This window comes from Astyanax mexicanus, chromosome 3 (genome assembly GCF_023375975.1).
Source record: "Astyanax mexicanus isolate ESR-SI-001 chromosome 3, AstMex3_surface, whole genome shotgun sequence".
NCBI classification, from domain to species: Eukaryota; Metazoa; Chordata; class Actinopteri; order Characiformes; family Acestrorhamphidae; genus Astyanax; species Astyanax mexicanus.
In genome coordinates, this window is record NC_064410.1 from 9,438,281 (window position 1) to 9,465,183 (window position 26,903).

General features: G+C 37.9%; 3 protein-coding genes and 1 long non-coding RNA gene across 4 annotated transcripts in view; 3 read left to right on the forward strand and 1 right to left on the reverse strand.

Moving 5' to 3' along the window:
• The window catches only part of LOC111197375 (interferon-induced very large GTPase 1-like), a 99,258-nt gene that overhangs the window by 52,284 nt on the left and 20,071 nt on the right, over positions 1 to 26,903 (forward strand). The window lies entirely within an intron of this gene.
• Positions 1 to 26,903, forward strand: part of LOC103028110 (interferon-induced very large GTPase 1-like) — a 78,100-nt gene that overhangs the window by 30,625 nt on the left and 20,572 nt on the right. Inside the window, exons 2-5 of the mRNA XM_049475766.1 lie at positions 8,793 to 8,948; positions 12,341 to 12,415; positions 12,674 to 13,342; positions 14,845 to 16,224. Coding sequence (XP_049331723.1) covers positions 12,394 to 12,415; positions 12,674 to 13,342; positions 14,845 to 16,224 — 2,071 coding nt within the window. The 5' untranslated portion in view covers positions 8,793 to 8,948; positions 12,341 to 12,393. The remainder of the gene's footprint in view (positions 1 to 8,792; positions 8,949 to 12,340; positions 12,416 to 12,673; positions 13,343 to 14,844; positions 16,225 to 26,903) is intronic.
• LOC103037794 (interferon-induced very large GTPase 1-like) overlaps positions 1 to 26,903 on the forward strand; it is a 151,607-nt gene that overhangs the window by 17,271 nt on the left and 107,433 nt on the right. The gene's annotated exons all lie outside the window — the stretch shown is intronic.
• LOC125799345 (uncharacterized) overlaps positions 24,404 to 26,903 on the reverse strand; it is a 76,218-nt gene continuing 73,718 nt past the window's right edge. Inside the window, exon 3 of the long non-coding RNA XR_007438259.1 lies at positions 24,404 to 24,446. This is a non-coding gene — a long non-coding RNA (uncharacterized LOC125799345). The remainder of the gene's footprint in view (positions 24,447 to 26,903) is intronic.

Genomic DNA, 26,903 nt, shown 5'->3' on the forward strand with positions numbered 1-26,903 from the left:
CTATCAACATACTATTTAACACAACTTGAACCTAAATGTCTAAAATGATGTGACATAAAGTGGTCACTTGCTGCTCATCCAACACTTCTCAGCTTTCCCTGTTTTATCAGAATAAGTTGATGTGGGTGCGTGCGTTTGAGAAGTAAGCAAATATAAATTATTATTGATCTTAATTGGTTCAGTACACTGTGTATATTGAATAAGATGTATAAGATGGACCAAAAAAATCAAACAGCATCTGCCCCTGCTCTGACTGATTTATGTAATGATGTCATATATACATATGCATATAAACACATTATATCATTTAATGATATTTAGCAACTTTAATTTCATAAATGTTGCTATAAATCACTATACATACTGGGGTACAGAAAACTCACGGTTTGGTTCACACCTCGGTGTAAACCCCAGAGTTCGGTACATGGAAAAAACAAAGAGGCTGGGTATTCTGTTTAGCCTCACCTTTATTAACTTCATAAGAACAAAAGACATTTATTATAACCATGTTTTGTTTTTTTGGGATGGGATGTTTTATTAAATGCGTTAAACCAGGGTTTTCTCTTACTGCCGTCATGAGCGGATCCATCGGATCCATCTTTTGAATCTTGTTGGATAAAACTATGAGCCTGCATGTACACACATGCAGTGCGAAATAACATTGCTGTTCCTGTAAATTACCTTCACAGCATAAATGAGCAGGTCAGTTTTCTCTGCTGAGAAGCGCAGAAGCAGCACGCTGTTACAATACCAATGTGCCAAAGTTCAGGTCAGAGTGCACCTGGCTCATTTCAGTGTTTGAGTTCTTTTTAAGAATGATCAGCATTAGATTGATAAAATCAAATTATATTAATGGTATCAATCACTTAAAAATGATTTCACATTGGAAGCAACAGACAACCATTTCAGTGTGTAAACATATGAATGTAACGTGAGCTTCCTCTGTCTTTATTCACCTTCAGCTCCAGAGATGAGTCTTCCTTACCCAGAGAAAGATCCTGCTGAGAGAAGATTTGTTCTGCTTGGGAGGAGTGGAGGAGGCAAGAGTGCTGCAGTAAACACCATCCTGGGAGAAAAAAGATCCACATTGAACTACAATGTAGGACAGTGTGTGGTGGAGGAGGCAGTGGTAGCAGGGAGGAGTGTGTGTGTGGTGGACACTCCAGGATTAAACTATCCAGAAATGTCTGCTGATGATCTGGCTGTAGAGATAGGCAGGAGTATTTGTCTGTCCAGTCCAGGACCTCACACCTTCCTTTACGTTCATCCTATTGATGTCAAATTCACACAGCAGGAGAAGGAAGTGTTTGATAAAGTAAAGCAGATATTTGGAGAAAAGATGAGAACATTCACCATCATTCTCTTCACTTGGGGAGACTGGGTAGAGGGAGAGAGTGTAGATAATGTGATTAAAAGGAGAAAGTCTCTCAGCGGGCTGGTGGAACAGTGTGAGGGGAGGTATCACATGTTTAATAATAAAGACCTGAGGAACAGACAGCAGGTCACTGAACTTCTGGAGAAGATAGACAGAATGGTGGAGAGGAACAGTTGCTACTTTGATAAGATGTTTGAAGATGCAACAAGATGGAGAAGGGACCAAGAGGAAAGAATGATGAGAGAGAAAAAGGAGAAAGAAATGAGACTTTTGGAGACCACATTACTCAAACAGAAGAAGAAAGTACAGACAGATGAAGAGCACAGACAAGCAGTGGAGAGAATGAGAGAGGAATTTGAGAGAATGGGAGAGGAAATGGAGAGACAGAAAATATTCCTCAAAGAAAAGAAGAAAAAACAGACAGATGAAGAGCACAGACAAGCGATGGAGAGTATGGGAGAGGAAACGGAGAGAACATTCCTCCAAGAGCAAGAAGAGAGAAAGCAGAGATGGGATGAACTAGGGTCAGAAACAATGGAAAGAGAATATAGAGGCACATTTGAGAAAGAAAGATATGAAAGCAGCTGCAGTGTTAGCTAAAACAGCAACAGATAAATCAGCTGGAGTTTGAGGATGTTTTGAGGAGGTTTCAGATGTCTCACTCCCTAAAGAAGTGAAATGGTTGTTGGGTACAAACTAAACCTGTCACCGTAATTTTGTCATCAACTTATAGTATGATGAAGTATTTGATAAACCATGATGATAAAACATAATCTTAATCCTTTTTGCCTCCCTCGGTATTGCCTGTTGCATTACGCTGAAAGTATTTAAGCAGAAATGTTACTTTTATCCAGTAGCGCTGTTCTGTTCTCTCTCCTGTTTTCTGAGGAGAGTGGAGTAGACTTCACACACACACACACACACACACACACACACACACACACACACACACACACACACACACACACACACACAGTTTAATACAGTTTTACTGCTGCTGTAGTGTTTCAAACCGTTTTATTAATTGATCTGTAGCTTCTGTTTCACATGCTTCTCTGGTCACAGCTTTTCGTAACTGGCCTTGTTTTTTTTAAAGAATAGACATTTGTGTTTCTGTGTGTAGAAAGGCAGTGTGTGCTCATACTTGCAGTGCAAAATAACATTGTTGTTCCTGTAAATTACCTTCACTCTGTAAATAAGCAGGTCAGTTTTCTCTGTTGAGAAGCACAGAAGCGGCACGCTGTTAAAATACCAATACGCCAAAGTCCAGGCCAGGGTGCACCTGGCTCTTACAGAAAATGGCCAGTGACATGCTGATTGGTTTATTATTTCATGTTATGCCCAAAACACATCCATGATTAATTAAGAGAGATAGTACATTCCTTTTGACCGGCATATTTTTCGCATCTTCACAATATCAAAGTCACACTGACATGCCCTAAATCAAGCTTCGCGGAGCAAGGTTGTCGGCTCACCTATAGATCTCTAAAATATGGCCTTTTCTGTTGTAAGATTAACAAAGTTTATAAAACATATTACTTTATTTACCTCTGATTACAGAGGGCATACGTATATATTTACGGTACTGTTGGTACTCTGTTTAGAGGGGGGTGGGTATCACTCTACTGTAAAGAGTAGATACATCTACACTGTAACATGCCTATACTCATTTGCACAAAATAAAATGAACATAAATCCTGTATTTGTTTGTATTTTTTGTAATCTACAACCCACTGAATCAAAATTGAATATGAGCTGTCCAGAAATTAACATGTGAGTAATTTAATTTAATTTAAACAGTGACAGTATTGTTAATATTCAATGATATGAAAACGTTTGGGCTTCCCTGATCATTTTCCTTTACAAATCATTGGTAGCTCGAATCAGCAATTTCAGTAAAATATATAATATAACAGACAAACACATCATGTTACTGAAGATGGAGTCATTGTGCATATTTTAACTATTCAGTGCACTTTGCACAAGGAGAGGCTGAATGGAAGAGTAATGCTGAAGAAGCCTTTTCTGAGCACACGCCACAAACAGAGTCACTTGAGGTATGCTAAAGCACATTTGAGCAAGCCAGCTCCATTCTGGAATAAGGTGCTTTGGACTAATAAAACTAAACTGCGGGTCTGTGTGTGTGTGTGTGTGTGTGTGTACGTGCGTGCGTGAGATCATTAACAAGTTCCCCCCGTGTAGTTTTAGGCTGATCTCTCACCTTCCTCATGATTAAGGATACCCCACGAGGTGAGATTTTGATAGTCATTTTGATTTCTTAATTTTTTTATTATTGCCCCAACAGTTGTCTCCTTTTTATCCAGCATCCTACTTTTGTTTTGTAGCCAACCTTGTGCAGGTCTATGATCTTCTCCCTGACATCCTTAGAAAGCTCTGGCCCATGTTGTAGAGGTTAGAGTCTGACTGAATAATTAAGTTTGTGGACAGGAGTCTTTTATACAGGGGAGAATTTAAGGCCGCCTTTTTTAATGCAGGTAACGAGTTGATTAGGAGTGTCTAACTGGTCCGTAGGAGCCAGAACTCTTAATGATTGGTAGGGGATCAAATACTTATGTCTGTCTGCAAAATGCAAATAAATATGTATCATTTATACAATATGATTTTCTGGATTTTATGTTTGATATTATATATCTTGCTGTTAAAATTATCCTACCCTTTAAATTATAGTCTGTGGGCAAACTTACAAAATCAGCAAGGGATCAAATAATTATTTCCTTCACTCCATTACACTATATGGACAAAAGTAATGGGACACCTGCTCATACACGGTTTCTTCTGAAATGAAGGGTATTAAGAGTTTATCCTGCTTTTGTTGGAGTAGTTGTCTCTACTCTCCAGGAAAGGGTCTCTGCTAGATTCTGGAACATTGCTGTAAGAATTAAGCATTGTGCCAGAAGGTTCTAGAGAGACCTATTCTATTGGCAATTCCACTCTAGTTATTTATAACTAAATTTTATGAGATAATCCACGCCCATTACTCCACCCACTAGCCCTATTTAAACCCCCACTTCCTCTCCTCCTGCGTGTGGCACAACTTGGCACCCACCTCCTCCCCATCTTCCACCTTCTTTTTCTTCTTTACCTCTCATAGCGGGGGGGCTTCAGCCTCTTTCTATCATATTCCATCAGGGCGTGGGTTAATACTAGCAAATTAGAAGGGATAAACCTTTGGACATATAGTGTAATAATAGCCCTTTTAGTGGTAAATTCAGTAAATAAACTGTGATTGTTTTATATTTGCTGTGTTTAATGGGTGTGTGTGTGTGTGTTGTGTACAAGCTGTCTGTAATTTATACTAAACAATATTGTATGTGCAGGGTTCTTACACATTTGAAATTTTAAAATTCCATGCTTTTTTCAGACCTTAATTTGCAGACTTTACTATAAAATATTAAAATAATTTGTAACAAATCCTTCACTTTAGCTTGTTTGTCTTATAATCTAGCTCACCAATTGCATTAACACAGCTGACATTAGATTAGTCATTTGAAGAAAATGCATATTTTCATGTTCTCACCGTTCAGCATTTGGTGTGTGGGCAAGATCACTTTATGTACTTGGACTTGGTATCATGCTGGGTTGAGCCAAAAAATCCTGTGGCTCTTGGTGCAAAGGGTGCAGCGATGACAGTGCTTTTTCCCTGAATATGACCTACACCTGCCGGTTCTCTCCATGCTGACAATGTCATGCGATTTTACACCATTTTTCTGCATTTTATCTTCTTTATCCATTGAGGATATAATGCTGGCCTGAGCGGTTCACTCTGGTTTTATTGATTTATTGGTTAGTATAACACATAATAAACAGAGCTTTTCAGCTGGAGTTGAACAGTTCAATCCTGATGAAGTATCAACTTTGGTGAGTCTGTTTAAGTAAATTAATGGTGTACTTAAGAACAGACATGATTTTATCATGACAAATCGCTTGAAATCGCTTAATTCTGCAATTAATGTTTTCGCTGTAATGAAAATGGTGTGAAAAAATGTACAAAAGGTATATTATCTGAATGGAAGAACAGAAACAGGTGGCAGTATTGGGGTGTGAGTGTATAATTTTATACAGTTTTAATCTCCACTATTACAGTGCGTCTGTAGTATCATAGTGAGTAATTAAGTAAGTAATTAGGTTCTGCAGTTCTTCTTGAAACAGAATGTGAATAGCTGTGTTGTGCTGAAGCTGAGCTGCTACATGATGTCAGCTGGAGAGTTCCCTGGTCTGTTTTTCTAAAAATCTGCAGAATCAGTATCCAGTTCAGCCACCCTACACTTTTGAGCCAAGTTTAATCCCTGATTTATCATTTATTACAGGCTCTATAAATCAATTCCAGATCTGGACTGCAGGAACTGATTTAATTATGAATGTAAATATGGACAGTGGTTCACTAACGAGTTTTACTACACTGCATCTATATATTCCAATTTCACAATTATCCCAAGCATTAACAAGTCTTCACAGTCATCACATGCAGTAAATAAAAGGAACTAAAACACTCTGTACACGTGCCATGTTACAAACCAATATCCTCCAGTGAAAATGTTCAGTAAAACTGTGTAAACATCACTAAAAGCATAAAAAGTAATTTGTAACTTACTTTTTATCAAATCAACTTAGTGTGCGCATTAATTTCACTGAAAAAAAAACATTCACTGCAGATGAAGAAGATTATTTCTGATGTACTTTTCAGCCATGCTTTAGTTAAAGCTTACACTTTCTCACTTTCTCACCTTCTCTGGTTATGGTCACAGGACCAGCTACTCCTGCCAGCTGCTCTGGGGCTCGGGGTGTGGTGTGCTGGCAGATGCCTGTAGTGACACCAGATGATCTTAAATACATATCTAGGAGCTCTTCTGAACTGCAAGATATGCAATATATTGCCAAAAGTATTCGCTCGCCCATCCAATTCATTGAACTTAGGTTCCAATAACCTCCATGGCCACAGGTGGATGTATAAAACCAAACACCTCGGCATGCATTAGTAAAAGAATGGGTCGCTCTGCAACAAGTCTAGTTGTGAAATGTCCTCACTAGTAATTATTCCACAGCCAAATGTCAGTGATATTATAACAAACTGGAAGTGACTGGGAACAAAACAATCTTGTTCTGTCAGCAGAAAATAACAGATCGGATCAGCAGGAGCATAGTGCACAGAGCTCTCCAACTTTAGTCACTACAGACCCCCAAACTTTATATGGCCTTCATCATTCATGCATTTTTGTATCATAGTATATGGTGAAACCAGTTAATGCTGCTGCCATAGTGTTCATCAATGCTTTACTATAGCTAAAATAATATACAATAGTTACTCAACAATAGTTCTTAAAATTAAAACGGCTCAAAGGTCTAGAGTTAAAGCAATAGACTGGGGACTCACAGGGGGAGACTGGACTTGGACTGGGTCAGTTCTACAGCAAAAGTAATGTTGACTTTGAATGTTTACAGGAGATTAAGTATGTGGAAAGACTAGTGTGTGGAAATGCTGCAGATGTGCTTAGGATGTGGAGATCATGGATTTAGATGAGATACAGTGGTGCTTGAAATAATGTTCTATATTTCTGCATAAATATCAACAGATTTTTTTACTTGAAAATCTGAAAGTAGATAAAGAGAGGCCAATAAAAAAAAACTGGACAAACATAATTTATCATTTATTTATTGAGGAAAATGATCCAATATTACATTATTGTAAGGGGGGAAAGTATGTGAACCTTGCAGTTAGCAGTGAGTTTGAAGGGGAAATTAGAGTCAGTTGTTTTTAATCTATGAGATAACAATCAGGTGGTGAGTGGGAACCGTGTTTTACTTTAAGAACAGAGAACTCACAAAGTCTGCTCTTCAGAATGCATGTTTGTGAAACCCCAGAACCTCCAAATCTATCCAGCACAGTGCCATCCATCTGTTATTAGACTGGCATTCATAATAAAAGTCCAGATTAAATGATTTGTTAAAAAATGTTTACTTAAATAACAATTTATATATTTTTTATATTATTTGGACTATACTAAGTAAACTTTTAGCAAGAAGATTCTGTGTTCCAATGCATAAATCTGTGCAGTGTGAAGCTGTTTTAACACAGAACACAGTGTTTTTTTTAAATAGGACGTGCAGTACAGATGCGAGCAGTGAATGCTGCACACACCACACTCAGTGTGTAAATAGCATGGAGCAGCAGAGACAGTGCTTGTATATTATCTGGCTAATATATCATATTAAACCTCGCCTAATCTGCAGTTTAGCTCAATAAAAAAGAAAGTAAAAATAAGTTTATTTGAGAGTTAAGTCAGAATCGATTAATTAATTAATTATTGCAACAATAATAACATATTTCATCTGTTAATGTAAAATGTGTCTTTTCTTATCTGTTGTGTCATTTAGGTTTTATTTTGGTCTAAAGATGCTGATAAGGTAAACATATAAAATAAAAATATGTAAAATCTTTAGTCTATGCCATTTATTCATTAATTTATTCATTTTTTTTAATTTTGTCTTCAGCTAAAATGAATGTGAATGGTACAATTTAACATACTTTCTTAGCAAAAAATGAGGAATGAGATTAATTTAGATCAATTATTACAGGGCATCGAGTTAATCTAAATATTTTTTAAATTGCTTGATAGCACTAGTTTTTATTTATCAGCAGGCGTAGACTGGAAAGTTATCCTTGATTGGGTGCTGTACAGGTTGGTTTATGTGTACAAATATATATATATATATCAGAACATTTGTGTTATTAGAAAATCTACTTCCTACATCACTTCCTGTAATTTAAACATAACATTGGTACAGTCCAGTTCAGAAGGTAAAAACTGTTTATTTATGCTAAAATATGATTTTAATCTTACACTCATAAGCTCTCTCTCCTGCTCTATATGACACACACACATACTGCTGCTCATGTCTGTCCTAAAGCACTAATGCACTACACTATTATCACTGTCTTCCTCCCACAAAATATATGGAAATTGCAGCATTTTGAGTTTATCACACAATAGTAATTATTCTTTAAAGATATTGTCAACACTAATATAATTATAATTCATCTGCCAATCTAACATTCATTCCTTTATCATTTGCCATTATTAGGAAGAACAAGTGATACAACAATCTATTTTTATTAACACCACTAGCTTTTATTTTATTGTAAAGTAAGAAATGGGATAAAAACACTTGAAAGGTTCTAACAGTGATCACCGATCATCAACAGAGGGATCACAGGGCGTAAGTGAACATTGTGAGGCGCAGCTCAGTGCTGAATGTGTTTTATAATGTAAATCAGTTCATTCTAGTTATTTACTGTCTCCTTTTAGAATAGTTGGTGATTTTGCTCCTATAGAAAGTCTATACTGTTAGATATTTGTTTACTGTTTGATATTAATGTCTTTATGTTCTTCCTACACAGATGTGGTGTAAGATTTTGAGAGTGTCTCGGAGGATCCCTCTGGTGGGCGCGCGCACGTCATCATTTAAAATCGAAAGTAAAAGATGCTGCTGGAGTAAGTGCGCGCGCTGCGTGCTCTCTATCCCGTTCGGTGCTGCGTGCTCTCTTTCCCGTTCGGTAAGTAATTCTGTTTATATTAAATATTAAAATGTAGATATACAGTATAAACACAGCTGTAGTCTCGGGATATGTGTACATATGGTAAAATATATGATCTGAATTGTGCTTTTCAGGTTCTGATCTGAGTTAAAAATATCCACATGGTTTTTACCACGGTAAAGTTAGTTTCATTTTTGATATTCGACTTTTCGGCTCTAATAACTTCTGAACGGAGGATGGTAGCCAGCAGATACTTACATAATCAGGACAGTACGACCACAGAGAGTGACGCACACCCTTCCTTTTACTGTTTGGGTGAAATTTGCGCAACGCCCTTTTAGCGTTAATACCGAAAAACTAAGCGCACTTTTCCTGTCAGAATAAAATGCATGTACTTCTAGACCACCTCTACATCTGTACACACTCATTTATTTACCTCCAAATCACTTCAGTGCATAAAACTGCCTATTAATGTTCCCACATAAGAATAGATGGCTTTAAGAAAAAAAAAACACCAATAGCTCCATATCCTTAGGGTTCATACACATCAGAATAACGGGGATGTATACTTTGAGTCATGAGGAAAATTGCACACCCATTAATATTATGCAAAATGCTCAAATTTTTTATTATATTTTATATATTCACAAATTCAATAGCATTTCAGCAACTGTGTATGTCACAGCTAGGTGGCAGCAGACACGCACACCATTTATATTTTGGATACAGTGCCAATTCTAGTGATTATTACATTTTATATATTTAAAAAATCAATAGAATTTAAACTGAATCACACAGAACACTAAAAATAAGTGTGTATGATACAGCTAGGTGTCAGGAAATGTCAGGATTGAGTTTAAAAGCTATTGAATTTTAAAATATATAAAATTTAATAATATGTAGAATTGGCAGTGTATCATAAATATAAAGCATGTGTGTGTTTGCTGCCACCTAACTGTATCATACACACTTGTTTTTATTGTTCTGTGTAATTCGGTTTAAATTCTATTGATTTTTTAAATATATCAAATGTAATATTCACTAGAATTGGCACTGTATCCAAAATATAAATGGTGTGTCTGTCTGCTGCCAACTAGCTGTAGCATACACACTTGTTTTTATTATTCTGTGTGATTCGGTTTGAATTGAATTGGGATTACTTGGATTTCTGCATAAATTGTTCATTAAATGTGTTCTGATCTTCTAAGATCATCTAAGGCACAAAAATAGATAAACACAGTCTGCTTAAACTAATACCACACAAAAATTATATGTTTGCATGGTTTTATTGAAAACAACATGTTAACATTCACAACGCAGGGTGGAAAAAGTATGTGAACCTTTGCGTTTAAAACTGGTTGACCCTCTTTTGGCAGCAATAACCTCAACCAAATGTTTCCTGTAGTTGCAGATCAGACCTGCACAAAAATCAGGAGAAATTTTGAACCATTCCTCGTCACAAAACTTTTTCAGTTCAGCAATATTCTGGTGTGAATCGCTCTCTATATTGTGTTCTTTACTACTAAGAGGAACTATGCAAGTTCCTAGCTGTGTAAACCCTGTAAATCTTTGTTATTGTGATGTGACAGAAAGTCTGGAGTGCCTGAAAAGTATGTAAGGGTGATGCAGGACATGTATGAGGACAGTAAGAGGGTGGTGAGGTGTGCAGTTGGAGTGACAAATGGTTTCAAGGTGAAGGTAGGGTTCCATCAGGGAGCCCCTTCCTGTTTGCAATGGTGATGGACAGATTGATAGATGAAGTCAGACATTAGGTCCCATAGACCATGATGTTTGCAGATGACACTGTAATCTGTAGGGAGAGTAGAGAGAAGGTGGAAGAGAACCTGGAGAGGTGGAAGTTTGCACTGGAGAGAAGAGGACTGAAGTTCAGCAGAGATAAGAGGGAATACATGTGTGTGAATGAGAGGAAGGCAGGTGGAAAGATACAGATGCAAAGAGTAGAGGTCATAAAGGTGGATGATTTTAAAATATCTGGGGTCAACTATTCAGAGCAACGGACAGTGTAAAAAAGAGGTGAAGAAGAGGGTGCAGGCAGGGTGGAGTGGGTGGAGATGAGTGTCAGGGCTGATGTGTGACAGAAGGATTACATCAAGAGTGAAAGGGAAGGTGTACAAAACAGTAGTGAGATCTGCTATGATGTACGGTTTAGAGACAGTGGCAGTGTCTAAAAAACAGAGGGCTGAGCTGGAGGTGGCAGAGATGAAGATGCTGAGATTTACATTGGGTGTGACAAGGATGGAAAAGATTAGAAATGAGCAGGTCAGAGGGAAAGTGAAAGTGAAACGGCTCAGAGAGAAAGCTAGAGAGGCCAGGCTGAGATGGTTAGTGTTACTGTAGAGGAGGCAGGGAATAGGACAAGATGAAGGCAGATGATCTGCTGTGGTGACCCCTAAAGGGAAAGACAAAGAAGTGACATTATTGCAATTCCACAAGTGTGGTTCTTAGTCACCACTTCAATTGAGTAGATATAACTAAATATTCAAATTTTAACAAACCAAATGGACAGTCTGTTAAGGCCAGACAAGGATGAGACGTGTGCGGATACAAGTTAATAGCTTTATTAAAAGAGCAAGATCTTACAGGGATAGTCAAGACGAGCAGGTTCAATACCAGTGAGACATAACACAGGGAAACCATATCATAAACGGGAGACAGTCCAGGGTTCATACACGAGCAGGTGGTATCACAGAGAAGGCAGTAATCCAATAACGATATAACAGTCCAGGTCATACACAGTAATCTAATACACGGGTGTAGACAAAAATCAAAGTCGAAAACACGAAAACAGGGTCAAACACGGAATATCAAAACATGGGCAAGAGAAACGCTTTGTAATGCAGGACGAACCAAACAATTACTCGGCGAGGTGTGAGCGTGAGCATAGTCCTTTTATAGTGAGGGAATCAGTACTCGGGACTTCCTGGTGGTGTCATGTGATCGGGAGTGCGTGTGGTGTCATAGTGTGGTGCGTTCTGGGTAATGTAGTTGGAAGCGTGGGAATTGCAGGTAAAGCTGAGTGTGGGGAACATTGGAGCGCTTTCAGCACCAGACATGACACAGTCTAAATGAGCCAAACATGCATAATTTACTGTGATTCTTTGGTCTGAATTATTTAATGGGCAGATTTAAGTGTAAAATTGCCTTTTTTGGGGTACAAGCGTATGTGTTTAATTTTTACATATGTCTTGTTTCTCCTCTGATCTTAACACATTTCTGATAATGGTCCAGTTGTGATCATGATAAATGAAAAAGTCTGAACTGAGTATGTATTATTATTATTATTATGAATAATAATAATAATAATAATAATAATAATAATAATAACTGTGAATGAGCTCTAATGGCCTCTGGATTACTGTATGAGGTTCTAACTGTAGAACTTTCAGCAGGAACGAGAGGATCTTAAACGGAGTTACCCATAATGCCTTGAGAGATCACAAGGATGTCCAGCAGCAGCATTATAGGTAAATAATTAATTTATTCACAGATCAACCTGAAACAGTAGGACTTAGAACTGCATGAACTGCACTGTATTTTTAACACCTTTCATTTTATTATTGACCAGACTTTTGTTAAAACTTAAAATAGTCAATAAAAATGTGTTTAATTGGTTATGTTAAAATGAAAGAAGAACCTGTAATAAATGAGAGGTAAATGAAAATAATTAAATATTGAACATACGTTCTGTAAATGTCAGTAATTCTATACTTTATGTGTTTCAGTGTCAGTCAGTCCGTCTGAACTTCAGAAGATAAACCTGGTTGTGTGTGGGAGTGATGGATCAGTAAAGTCCTCTGTATCAGATCTGATCCTGGATCAGGGATCAAAGTTCAGTGCAGACTCTAGATCAGTGTGTGTGAGGAGGGAGGCAGAAGTATGTGGACGTCTGATCACCCTGGTGGAGCTTCCAGCTCTCTACAGCTCTCAGCTCTCAGAGGAGGAAGTGATGCGGGAGTCCCTCCGCTGTGTCTCTCTCTGTGATACTGGAGTTCAGGCTTTTCTCCTCGTCCTTGCTGAGGGACGTCTCACTGATGAAGATAAAGGAGAACTGGAGAAGATCCAGCACATCTTCAGCTCCAGGTTCACCCATCACACCATAACTATCATCCCTACAGAGACCCAGCAGCAGGGGGCGGAGTTAGATGAAGATACAAGGACTTTTACTAAAACCTGCAGAGGAGGATGTTATATCTTTGGCTCTGTTCCAGATGTGTCTGGGTTAATAGATAGAGTTCAGCAGCTGCTGATGGAGAAGAATGGAGATCTTTACACACCACAGATGTTCCTGAATGGACAGCTGGAGACACAGCTTAGAAGATACAATAGTAAAGTTGCAGAGATGACAACAACTATTCAGAATTTGGAGATGAAGATTCAGACTTTTTCAGAAGGTAATTATTTCACTGATAATACATTGCATGCAATGAGTACACATGTTGAATTAGGGATTTAAAGCCATAACATTCTGTTGCTGCCAACACCCAGCAGCATTTCTGCAAATGTTTTATTATATATTTTCATGGGACAAAGCTATAGAAATAAAGCTTAGATATAGATCTTAACTTAGATCAGGAGACCTACGTGGCCAGTCCTTTACCTTTACCTTTAGTTTCATCAGCAGTTGTCATCTTGGAGGTGTGTTTGGGGTCTTTATTTCAGGCATCCCAGTTTCTAAAGGGAGGGGATCATGCTCTAAGAGGCTTCCTAATGGGCCACACTGTCTGAGATGATGCAGTGTTCAGCATATGGTATGAGCACCGCAGGCCAACTCTAATGAAAAGGGACAACACAATTGGTTACAATTTGGCCATGATTATTGTGAAGTGTACTCACTTGTGTTACCGGCTATTTAGGTATTAATGGATGAGTGTTTAGTTATTTGTAGGGCATAGTAAATTTTAAACTATTATACCAGCTGTGCACTGACTTCTTTACATTGTGTAAATATGTTGTATCTTCAGTGTTTGAGGGGTGTACTCACTTTTGTGAGATACTGAGCCCTGTCAAACACCCTGCGTAAGGCATATTGCAATGCTCATTGCTATTATACACCCAGTCAACTGTCTATTTTTACGCCTTGCACCCATGCCGTCAAAATAGCATGGGAGTGTAGGAATAATTAAATAAGATCATTGGCCTCTGCTGAGATGTACAAATCGCTGTGTTGTTAAGCTACAAACATGCCAAAGTAAGAGCGCCTGGCTCTTTAGGGGAATGTCAACTAGCACACTGATTAGTTTATTTCCCTTTACACACAAAACAAACCCATGATTAATTAAGAGAATTAGTACACGCCATTTGCACATTTTGAGTTGTGCAACAGAACCGTGCAGAGACCTTTGGCGGGGCAGGTGCTCAGTGTCAAAAGGGGGCACGAATTTAAAACACTATACAGAAACATACCTTACAATATAACTGGTTGATTTGTAGCAACCCATATTTATAAAGAATGTAACATGGAATCACAACAGTCAACTCAGGCTGACTGTACCAATGTCTGTATAATTGTATGGAGAGTTCAACATCACTCAAAAGTGAAACACCCATGTCTAGCGCCTCTACTGGTTGGTTGCAGTATGATGTGACCTGCCATACTTCTGATTATTTGTAGGAGATTCTGTGCTGAGAAAGGCTACAGCCAAGGCTAATCACATCATACTGCAACCAACCAGTAGAGGCGCTAGACATGTGGCTGCTTCACTTTTGAGTGATGTTGCACTGTCCATGCTATTATACAGACATAAGTACAGCCAACCTGAGTTCATGTTCATTCAAGTCTGATCAATATGTTTTCATTCTAAGTATTTAAGATGAATGGAAACTTATCTATTTTGGTTGTACAAACAAAACATTTTATATTTTACATTTTCATATTTATCTATTTTACATTTAGGGAGAAGACGAGATGCTTTGAGGATTGTGCTGCTGGGGAGAACAGGATCAGGGAAGAGTGCTACAGGAAACACCATCCTAGGAAAAGAAAACACATTTGAACATTCATCATCCTGCATTTGTCAAAAGGAAACAGCTGAGGTCAACGGAAGGCAGATTACTGTGATTGACACTCCAGGGCTGTTTGATACTCGAGTTGGAAATGTGGAGATCCAGAAGGAAATTACTAAAAGCATCTTCATGGCAGCTCCAGGTCCACATGTGTTTCTGCTGGTTCTGAAAGTCAGACAGAGATTCTCAGAGGAGGAAAAAGGAACTGTAGAGATAATCCAGAACATTTTTGGAGAAGAGTCAGTGACCTACACCATGCTGCTGTTCACTGGAGGAGATCTTCCTAAAGACACAATCTTTAAGTATTTTGGAGAAGCAGGATCTGATATTAGAAATCTGATTACAAAGTGTGGAAACAGAATACACTTCTTCAATAACAAACAGATTAGAGACAGAACCCAGGTCACTGTTTTACTGGAGAAGATTGACTCCATGCTGGCAGTGAATGGAGGGAGCTGCTACACTAATGAGATGTTCCAGCAGGTGGAGAAAGAAAATCAGGAGAGAATTCTGAAGGAGAAAGAGGAGGAGATCAAGCGAGAGAAAGAAGAACTGAGAGTCAGATTTGAAGCAGAGATAGAAAGAATGAAGACCACACTTCAGGAGGAAATCAAATACGAGAGAAAGAGAAGAGAGGAAGAGTTTAAAGAGAGAGAACATCAACTGGAGGAAAAACACAGACTTAGAGGTGAGGAATATGAAAACAGAAGAAAAGAGGATGAGAAAAGAACCACCGAGAGAGAGAGAGCAATTTTCTCCCAGCTGGAGAGAAACCAAGCAGAATTTGAGAGGCAAAGACATGAAGATCAAAAAAGGAGAGAACAGGAGGATGAGAAAAGGAGAGAGAGAGAAGAGCGAGAGGAGGAGAAAAGGAGAGAGAGAGAGAATCAAGAGGAGGAAAAAAGGAGAGAGAGAGAGAATCGAGAGGAGGAAAAAAGGAGAAATAGAGAAGAGCGAGAGAAGAGAGAATGGGAGGAGAGAAGAGAAAAAGAAAGAGAAGAATATAAGGGGAAGTTAGAGGAGCTGAAGAGGAATCTTGAAGAGAAAGAGAGGAAGAGAAGTGATCTGAAGCAGAGAATAAAACTCTCAGAAGAGAAACACATGAAGGAACTTGAAGAACTAAAACATCATCTGGAGATCCGAATCCAAGAGGAAGTAAAAACTAAAGAAAAGCTGATTGAGGAACATCAGGAGGAAATAGAGAGAGTGAGGAAGAGCATGGAGGAGAAGGATCTTCAGCTGAAGAAGACGATGGAGGAGAAACGAGCCGGTAATGATGACTGTAGATATTACTGAAATGGTATTACAGATTAAGGCCTAGTTTTGACTGTATTAGCTTAAATTAGCTGAAATCTGCTGAGCTACATGTAGGCTTGTTATTAGATTATCATGACTCACAATACGAGAGTCCTGCATGGAGGAGTGGGAAAAACTGTCTTTCAGTTGATGCCAGAGACGGTTATAGGGTTATAGGACACTTGAAGGGTCTTAGCTTAGTCCGTATAAGAGATTTAACTGGTAATACTTGAAGCACTGAAGATTCGAACTTCAGACATTACTAAAGCCATTAATTAGTTATTAAATACACAAATAAAAAGAAGATGAAGGAGAAGGTCTGATTAGGTATCAGTCTTTACCTAGTGAATGTAAATGAGCTTGAAAAGCTGCAGTTTAAGAGAGCAAAGATCAGTGCTGGATGTTAGTATCTCTGGTTGATCCCTGTCATAAACAGACATTTTGGAGGTTTTTTTTGTTCATTCTGAAATATATCTATTGCTCCTTATCCATAAACCCCGCCCATTTCTATGAATGTGCCTGTTTATAAATCAGACAATTTATCTGTCTTCTCCAGTCTCATCAAGCTTTAGAAGCAAAGACATGCTGCTCTTTTTTAGCAGTGTTATTGGTGCCAGTATTTATTAAATCAGTGAAACATCCATTATTGTTATTAATATTATTATTTATTTGTTATTGTATCATTAACAGGTGGAAATGGTCAAAAGCAGTACCAGAAGAAACAGAAGGTAAGTTCTAAGTACTAAAAGACAGAATGACTTAATAATTAGTATTCAGTAAAAGCTGATATGATGCTCTAGTCTAGTCTATGCTCAATCAATAATTGCATTTACACTAATTGTAACAAACAAATGAACTGCACTCAAGCATATGAACAAATAAACACATACCATGTGCACTTTCAGATTTATTTATGGTTGCCATCATCAATATCTTTAATAATGAACTAATTATTTCTTTGCAAAGGTGTTTTCATGATTAGGGGAAAAGGATCATTTTCATATGACAGCTACAGGCCATGTAATTTTTACGCCGTAATATACACCGTATGATTTCACGACGGCGTTAAAAACGCAGCTAAAAGCACAGAAAACGCCCTTTCCCCCGGCGTTTTTCGACCCTTTTGGCGCGCCGTACAGAGCGCCGTCTCAGTGCAATAAGACGCCGTAAAAAGCAGCGTTTAATAGATAATGAGCTCCACCTTCCAGTTTTGAAAGTCAATACATTTAAACTCTGTTCAGCCAATGCTCTTACAGAGAGACTCAGTCTAAAGCAATTCACTGCAGATCCGAGCTCCTGAGCTCTTCAGACACAGTTTTTTAGACACAATTAACAATATACCATCTATATGGTATATATTTTTTTATTAATCTAACATTTCTGCTGTATCAATATAAAAATAAACTCTAGGTTTAGGTGAAAGCAAAATGCTGTGCAGCTCCCCACTTTTTTTTTTATCCAGACGGAAATCACATCACCTTGTCAGTATATCACACATGAAGAACCCTATTGTCGCAAAAACATCAGGGTTTCAATAAATGAATTTATTAATTTATTAAATTAGTTACAAATTATATTAGGAAGCTGATTCTTCTTATTTTTATTCTTATTAAAATATTATAATTATACAGTATAATTATAATAAATTATATATATTATATTATATAAAATTATATATTATAATTATATATTATTATTATTATTATTATTATTATTATTATTATTATTATTATTATTATTATGTAACATCAATTAGCTGATACACATACAGGTAGTACAATACACTGTATTTAATATAAACACACAAACCGACCAACAGCACCACAGCTAGCCTAACTCACTCCAGTCTAAATGCTGGACAGCCTGGATCATTAGCTTAAAAAAGCGCTGTTTAATTTTGCGTGCGTGTATGCATTTTTCTTGACACGGCTCCGAGACAAAGTGGATCAGATCTTTCGCGCTGCGTGGGGAGATTGATTTTGTTACTAAAATTCTTTAATTATGGTATACTTTAAGATTTGAACATTTTTAACATATTAGAGAGACACTTCTGTAAAAACAATTAAAACATCCCTAAAAAGGGGCTATAGCGACGTTCCTGTGTATAGACACCTATTCACGGTTTGCGGATGTCTTATCAAGTCTTGTCATTTATTTGCCCTAAAAAGGCCTTCAAATCTTACTGTAAATCCTTTGAATTTAACATTGTTGTTGTGTACTTTTTGCAATTTTCATATTTTCATAATTTTGTCTCTGGTGGTCTTAAAAATCATTTATTTGCACAAACAGGGGCAAATCAGCCTGGTATTTATTATATATATATATATATATATATATATATATATATATATATATATATATATATATATATATATTTAATTTTTTTCTCATTTATTCTTATTAATTCTATTTTCTTACTCAATGTTGTCAGTCCCTTTTAAATTGTAAATGCTCGGCTACACTGGAAATGATGTACTCCCGAGAAAAAAAAAGTTTATTGATTGAATGATTGAATGATCGGTAAGTTGAGCTATCCAGTGATCAAGAGTGTTCTTCGTGGAGTATAATAATCTCTCTACCACCACCTCCGTGTCCTTGAATATTCAGCTGTCGGGGTGTTTTTTTAAAGTGTTTTTTGGTTTATCACTGTATATCTTATAAACATTTACGTTTCCTTACATTTTATGATTACTAACACTCCTGTTATTTAGATCCTTCAAATAATATAAATACTGATACAGTACCTGGCCAAATATTTAAGAGCTAATAAACCAAGAAACTTGTAATATAGCAGAATGACCCTATTCGCTACCATTTACCAAACGTAGCCTAAAAAGAAACACACTATTAATTAATAAAATTCATGCACAAGGGCCGTCCCTACTACTATAAATTTTATTTAAAACACATTGAACAGCTTAAATATTAGACTAATAAAAGGCATGAGCACCAGCGGGAATGTCTGAAGAAGGTATATTGTAAATTTGTAATTAATAAACTGAAGAGCTCTGGTTCAGGAGCTCGGATCTGCAGTGAATTGCTTTAGACTGAGTCTCTCTGTAAGAGCATTGGCTGAACAGAGTTTAAATGTATTGACTTTCAAAACTGGAAGATGGAGCTCATTATCTTATAATTAAACGCCGCTTTTTACGCCGTCTCATTGCACTGAGACGGCGCTCTGTACAGCGCGCCAAAAGGGTCGAAAAACGGCATGGGAAACGGCATCTTCTGTGCTTTTAGCAGCGTTTTTAACGCCGTCATGAAATCATACGGCGTATATTACGGCGTCTTGAAATCATACGGCGTATATTACGGTGTCTTGAAATCATACGGCGTATATTACGGCGTAAAACCCACACAAACCCACACTTTTCGATAAAAGGCGTCTGGTCCAGGTGTTTTTTGGACCTTTTGGCGTTCCATATGTAAGCGCCTGGCGCCGCCACACGCTCTTAAACGCCTAGCGGCGTTTGTTCCAAGGCGTAAAAGTAAGCCCTGAACGGCGTTTTGGACGGCGTTTTTTAAGTATTACGCACGCTTTAAGCGCCGTCAGACCCAGGCGAATTCTGACCCATATGGCTTGCCATACAGAACGGCATATTTTACGCCGTTCTTTTCGATAAAAGGCGTCTGGTCCAGACGTTTTTTGGGCCTTTTGGCGTTTCATATCAGCCATGTTGCTGCTGTATGCTGGTCTGGATTCCGCCGGGGGATCGTAGTTGTAGCCCCGCCTACTGCTTATTTAGATATATTTGCATGCTGGTGAAGTTGAAAAAGAAATGTGTAAAAAGAAAACTAAATCACCACTTAAAGTGCAGTCCACACCAAAAACTGAATCACAAACTCTCACTTTGCTATTTATTTTTCCATTTTGCGTTTTCATTTTAATTCTGTCAGACATGCAGCCTATTGCAAAGGAAAATAAATAAAAACGTTACGATTGCATTTCGATTTTAGTTTTGTCATTTATTATGCAGTTCATTGAGAAAAAGCAAGCCCAAAGTGAAGCTTTGATTTTTCTTTTTATAATTAGCTTTTTCATTTTAGATTTGACAATGAAATAGCTGAATGGCAATGAAAATGAAATGGCAAAAAGCCTTTTTAATTAAAATTTTAATTTTGTCACGTATGACCCTCATGCTCAAGTGAAAAATTAAATTGCAAATGAAGGGATTTAATTCCGTTTTTAATTTTGTCATAATATTTTCACACATGTTTGAGAAAAGAAAGAGCAAAACAGCATTTGCATTTTCATTTTAGTGTTTTCATTTCAGTTTTATTTTTGGCAGGATTTACCTCCCATAGTTAAATACTACAAAAACAATGCAGTATCTGTGCCTGGAAGAATATTATGATACGATTTCACGCCCCGCTAAAGTGGATCATACCATTCCATGTTTAATCATTTCTCTCGTTTACCTGCCTGCTGGATCATTATTGGTCAGGTGGTTTGCGTCTGAGTTAAGCTGCTGCTCAAGCTACAGCATTACGTGTAAGTAGCTTGTTATCTACCTAGCTTTCTTAAATATGCACTTTAAACACACTTTTCCTTACATAAATAACTCACATGAATTTGCTATCCCGCCTTAAATGCTACTAATTTACCATTCCGCCTTAAATGCTGCTTATTTACCATTCCGCCTTAAATGCTGCTGTGGCGGCACACAGGCTTCAGCGCTTTTAAGGTGGAATAGAATATTCAAATGGAAATCCACGTTCTGTTTTATATGGACTGTTTGTGATTTCTGCACAACCTAAGCAGAAATGTGTAAAACTCTTAAAACACTTTCTCATCTACTACAGTCTAAAAGGGAACTGTGTTTTAACGTAGAAAGTGTGTTTTAATGCAGGGAAACTTTTAAGGTGGAATGGAAATGTGTTTTAAGGTGGAAGGGAAATGTGAACAAGATATTAAAATCTTCATTCGCTGCAGTAAGTAGAACTAGTGAGGAATTAGTTACTCAGATGAGTAGTTTTACAGTAAACTGGTGGACTACAATTTTTTGAGGTATAAAGGCATTAGCCAAGCTATATAAATACATTCCTACATCTCCCCATAACATTTAATATTGTATTCACAGTGTGAAAATATGTGGATGAGGTGGGACAGAATCCTTATCTACAAGGATTTTCAGTTGCATTATTATTTTCTATTAATTTAGAATTAAATAAATTATTCCTGTGGGAGAGATTCTGTAGAATATGAAAGCTAATGAAATATAGCAGCCAGTAGCACTGTGTGTGTTTTTTGCAGGATTAATTGTGTAATATATTATTTATGACTATAAAGGTCATTGTGTTGTATGTGCTACATAAGCTGATGTAGTAAATGTATCTTTTACGTGCTGTAGACATTTGTTAGAAGCACGAGCCTTCGCTGTGCTGGTTTCCATTTACACCCCGAAGAAATACTTGACCCCCCAATTATCATTGAATAATTCGCGCCCTGACCTGAAATGAACAATATAAAAACTGACTTCAAAACTACTTCTCAATCACTGCATGTGCCAAAAGAAAACAGACAGCATACTTTAATTAGCAACATAATGCAATTTCCAGCAAAACATTTTAACTATTTGACCAAAGAACATCGAAAAAAAACAAGTCAAGCATGCACCCATTTCTTAATTTTGTGATATTTACAAACATGCCTGTCTATATTAAGTGTAGTATTACACTAGTATTATGCTAGTATTAGCAAAGATTTGCCTTCAGAGTTCAATCCCACCATTTTCTTTTGGACTATGTTACCTGCAAGTGAAAAAAAGTAATTCAAAGTAATATTTGATTATCTACTCTTATTTAATTTATAATGAGATTAATATTAATAATTGCTGTACATATAAAACAGTGTAAAGGTTGTAATGTCACTTACATCAGAGGTTATTTTCTTAAAGTTAAAGTTATGTTGAGACACAAAAGGTACATTAACTTTATATTTACAGCAGTATTGCAGGGTCTGTCATTTTATGCAGTTGAGTCAGTACACGTTTGTGATGCAACATTAATGCAGTAAAGTACACTGAGATCTTAGAGCCTCGTATTCCTCCTTCAAAACTGGATCTTTTCCAGGCATTATAAGGTAGGGCTCATAATGAAGACGGTATGATTATTGGACTGGCCTGTCTAGAGTCCTGAACTGTCCCTAATAGAGATTGTGTGGAGAATTTTGAAACAAAATATGTGATGATGACCCCGTAAGACCTTAAGATGTGTTCACAGGAAGAGTTGAAGAGCAAAATAACACCTAAAAACACTTTATCACTTGGTATCTTCAATTCCAAAACTTTTAACTTGTGAGACACAATGGCGACATTTCGAAGTTTTACAGTCCCATCTTTTTTTAAATGTTTAGCAGGTCTCAAAAGCACGAATGGATATATATTCATAAATTAAATAAAGTTTAGCAGATAAAACATGAACTTAATACTGTCTGCAGTCAAATAAAAGCGAAAGCAGATTGGAAAAACACTACATATTTTCCATATTTGTTTTGCACCAACCTTTTCTGACGTGTTGTTGTACTTGTTGTTGGTTTGTGTAAATGCTAAGTAGTAATTATTTGCACTGTTTTGCTTTTCAGGAAGAAAAATCAGAAGTCTTGAATAAAAGATTAATAGAAGACCTCTTCAGGAATCTTGGACTTGAGGACACATTTAAGAACAGGCTTAGCAGAGATAAGTTTCTCGAAATAACCCCATCATCATTGCACAATGAAAATCCCAAAAACGAACAATGTCTTGTTCATGCTTTCATGCAGCAAATTTTAAAAACAGATTACAGAGGAAGACATTTATCTGTCAAATCAGAAAGACCAGCACCAAAGTCTCAACACACAGCTGGTAAATATGTGTTCGGTGCTCTTTTACAAAAAAATGCTGGAAACAAAGAAAACAAACCGACTCAAGTTCATCCAATGGATGTTCAGATGGCAGTGTTCCTCTGTTCAGATGCTTTTCTTCAGCTGATCATGGTAACTAAGCTGTCTCAGTGTCAGTATGCAGTTCCTCTTCTGATTCCAAATCCTTTTACTGAAAATATTGAATTTCCTCTGTGGACGATGCGCCAGATCAGTAAGTGCTGGAAGACCACAGATACTTCAGGCAGAGTCACCAGTAAGACCCTGCCCATGTACAAAGCTCAAACTCCAATGGTGGCGTTCTTCAGGATTGGTTCCATTTCTTCATCCAAGTCTCAGCTGATGAACAGGCTGATCAATGAGAAGCACGACACGTTCTTCCACAGGGACTGTCCAGGCAGCAGCAGAGAGCGTCTACTGATGGACGGAGTGGTGGAGATCGCCTGGTACCTCCCATCTGGAAAAAGCACTGATCATTTCTCAGACTGTGTAGCGTTCTGTAATCTACATGGAGATTCCAGCATCAACAAGACTCAGAGAAAGATTCTTACTAAAATGTCCTCTGTGAATGTTGTACTTTTACCTCAACTTGATGAGAATGACAACAAAATGGTCATTGTGAAGGAACTCTGTGAGAGATCAAAACCTCTCATTGTTGTTCTGACAGATGAAGAGGATGATGATGAAGATGCTGTGTGTGAGATCGGAGAGCGAAAATACAGAGTATCACTGAAGGACAGAAACCAGTCTGATGTTTCTGTTGCTCTTAGAGAAGTTATCAAGAACTGCCTCTCAGAACAGCCTGTGACTTTCTGTCTGGAGAAAATAGCAGAACACTCAGAGATGAAGGTGGATGAGGATAATGAAGACTGTCAGAGAGGAAAGGAAGCTGCACAAGAGATGATGAGATTCCTGAAAAGAGAGGAGCCATCCACAGTCAAAGAAAAGTATCTGCCCTGCCAGGGGAAACTGTGGCATGACTGGAGCCAGAAAAACAAAGATCTACGATGTGTTAGAAGTGAAAAAATAGAATTAGAGAAAGGCGAGAAAGAAAAAGAGTTAAGAGAAATAAGAAGGAAACAGCTGGCATGTGGTTTCAGTGAACTCATGGAGTTATTTGTAGGAAGTTTAAGGTCACTGTCAGACAGTGAAAAAAATTATTTCCTTAAATGGATGACAATCCTGCTAGATGACTTCACTTCTGATACACTCTCTGCCCTCCTTCAGGAGTATGATCCAAAATGGTCAGAAATGCTGGTTTTGAAAATAGGCAATGATATAAAAATCTCACATAAACTAAATCTAGAAAAGATCTCCAACAAGCTTAATGCTGCCACCTTCGGTTTGGAGCACATGCTGAGAGAGATGGGTCAGATTTATGAAGCTTCAGTCTCTGAGAGAAGAGAGGATAGAGTGAATGATGGAGATCTTTCTTACCTTCCTGAACTTGCTGCTGAACTCATAATATCTGGCAACCAGATGGAGCTGATGGACGGTGATGCTGCTCATGTTCCTCTGGTCTGGGTTTCAGCAGTTCTGGATGAGGTCATCAGAAAACTGGGAGACCAGAGAGTCTTTGTGTTGTCAGTTCTGGGAATTCAGAGCTCAGGGAAATCCACCATGCTCAACGCCATGTTCGGACTCCAGTTTGCAGTCAGTGCTGGAAGGTGCACCAGAGGAGCCTTTATGCAGCTGGTGAAAGTGTCTGATGAGATGAAGGAGGAACTGAAGTTTGACTACATTCTGGTTGTTGATACTGAAGGTCTCAGAGCTTTAAAGCTGGCTGGAAAAGACACCCTACATCATGATAATGAACTGGCAACATTTGTTGTAGGTCTTGGAAACATGAATTTGATCAACATCTTTGGAGGAAACCCATCAGAGATGCAGGACATCCTTCAGATTGTTATTCAGGCCTTGAGGATGAAGAAGGTCAGACTGAATCCCAGCTGTGTGTTTGTTCATCAGAATGTTACTGATGTAGCAGCTGGAGAGAAAATGATGGAGGGAAGAAGACGATTACAAGAGAAACTGGATGAAATGACCAGGTTTGCTGTTAAAGATGAAGTCTATGATGCAGAATGTTTCAGTGATATCATTGCATTTGATGTACAGAAGGATGTGAAGTACTTTTCTCAGCTCTGGGAGGGCAGCCCACCCATGGCTCCACCAAACCCACACTACAGTGAAAATGTTCAGGAGCTGAAGAGAGACATTGTTTCTCGCGCATCAAAAACAAACTGCATGAAATTATCACAGTTTCAGCAGCGAGTGAAAGATCTCTGGGAGGCTCTGCTGAATGAAAACTTTGTCTTCAGTTTCAGGAACACACTGGAGATATCAGTGTACAGGAAACTGGAGGAGGAGTATGAGAAATGGACCTGGAGTCTCAGGAGAGCCATGTTGAGTATTGAAGACAAGATGCTGAACAGAATCTCCAGTGGAAAATTAGAAGCAGTAGAAAGACAAGAGCTGGTGAGAGAAATGTCAGAGACCCTGCAGAAAGTCCAAACAGCATTTAAAAAGTATTTTGAAGAAGACAGTGAAAAGGAAATTCTGATTCAGTGGAAAAGCAGATTTGAGACACAAATACATCACCTCCATGATGACCTTGTAGATGAGGCCAAAATAAAACTGGATGAGAACATCAAACAGAAAAACATCCGGAAAAATCTGGATCAGCAGGTGAAAAATCATGAGAAGACCCTCTTTGAAAAGAGTAAAGAACTCGCTCTGAAACTTAAAGAAGACAGGAGCAAAAACAGAGATCCAAAAGCAGAATTTGATTCAGTGTGGGGAAAGTGGGTCACTGATTTAACTAAAGATGTTCCAGAAATCAAAGATATAAACATCTCAAATGATGTCATTAACATTCTGGGGGGGGGGTTTTCTGAATATGGTCTTGTTCTTGATCAAAAGAAGAGAGCAGAGTACAGAAAGATTCACACTGTTGCTGATTACAGCAGTTATGTTTCTATGAAAAGGATGAAGTTTGGACCTGTTCCTTTATGGGAAAAGTCTCTTACCCCAGAGGATCAGACATCAATACGAGAGCTGATTTCTAAAGTCATCCAAAACACAGCAGAAAAAGTGGAATCATTTCCAGTCTCAGTGCAGGGATACAGCTCAGGCTACATCCAGGAGATTGTACGTGATGTTAAACAATTAGTGCAGGAGTTTAAACCAAGACGTGACTCCTTTGAGTTTAAGAAAGAGTTCTGTGTTGATCTCTCTCTTTATGTGTGTGAACAAGCTGAGAAACGCTTTGTAGAACTTCACAGGAAATACAGAGAAGCAAATGATCCAATTCTTTACTTCGAAAAGAAAAAAGCTGAGTACTTTAAAGTCTTCATGAACTACTATCGGAGAGCAACATCTGCAGAAGTGCTTGGAGACCAAATCTGTGTTAAACTGAAAGAAACAATCCTGCAGAGTGTGTACAACATGACCACTAAATTCATCTGTGATCAGATGAGAGGAAAACCTCCATTTAATGGGAAAAGAGGAGATCTGGAGAAACACATTCTGAAATCTCTGGCAGAGCAGGAGGGAGATAAGGAGGAGAAGTTTAATAACTTCTTAACTTACATGAACCAGCCGAAGATCCACTTTAAACAGTTCATCAGAGACAGAGTTAGACAGTACATGGCAGCAGAAAATCCTCAGGCAGTTTCTGTAATAAAAGAACACATCGACCACAAACAGAGAATTATCATCAGTGCAGCAGAAAAGGCCAGAGATGAAGTCAAACTCATCAGTGGAGATATCAACAAGTGGCTGGAGATTTTCTCCAA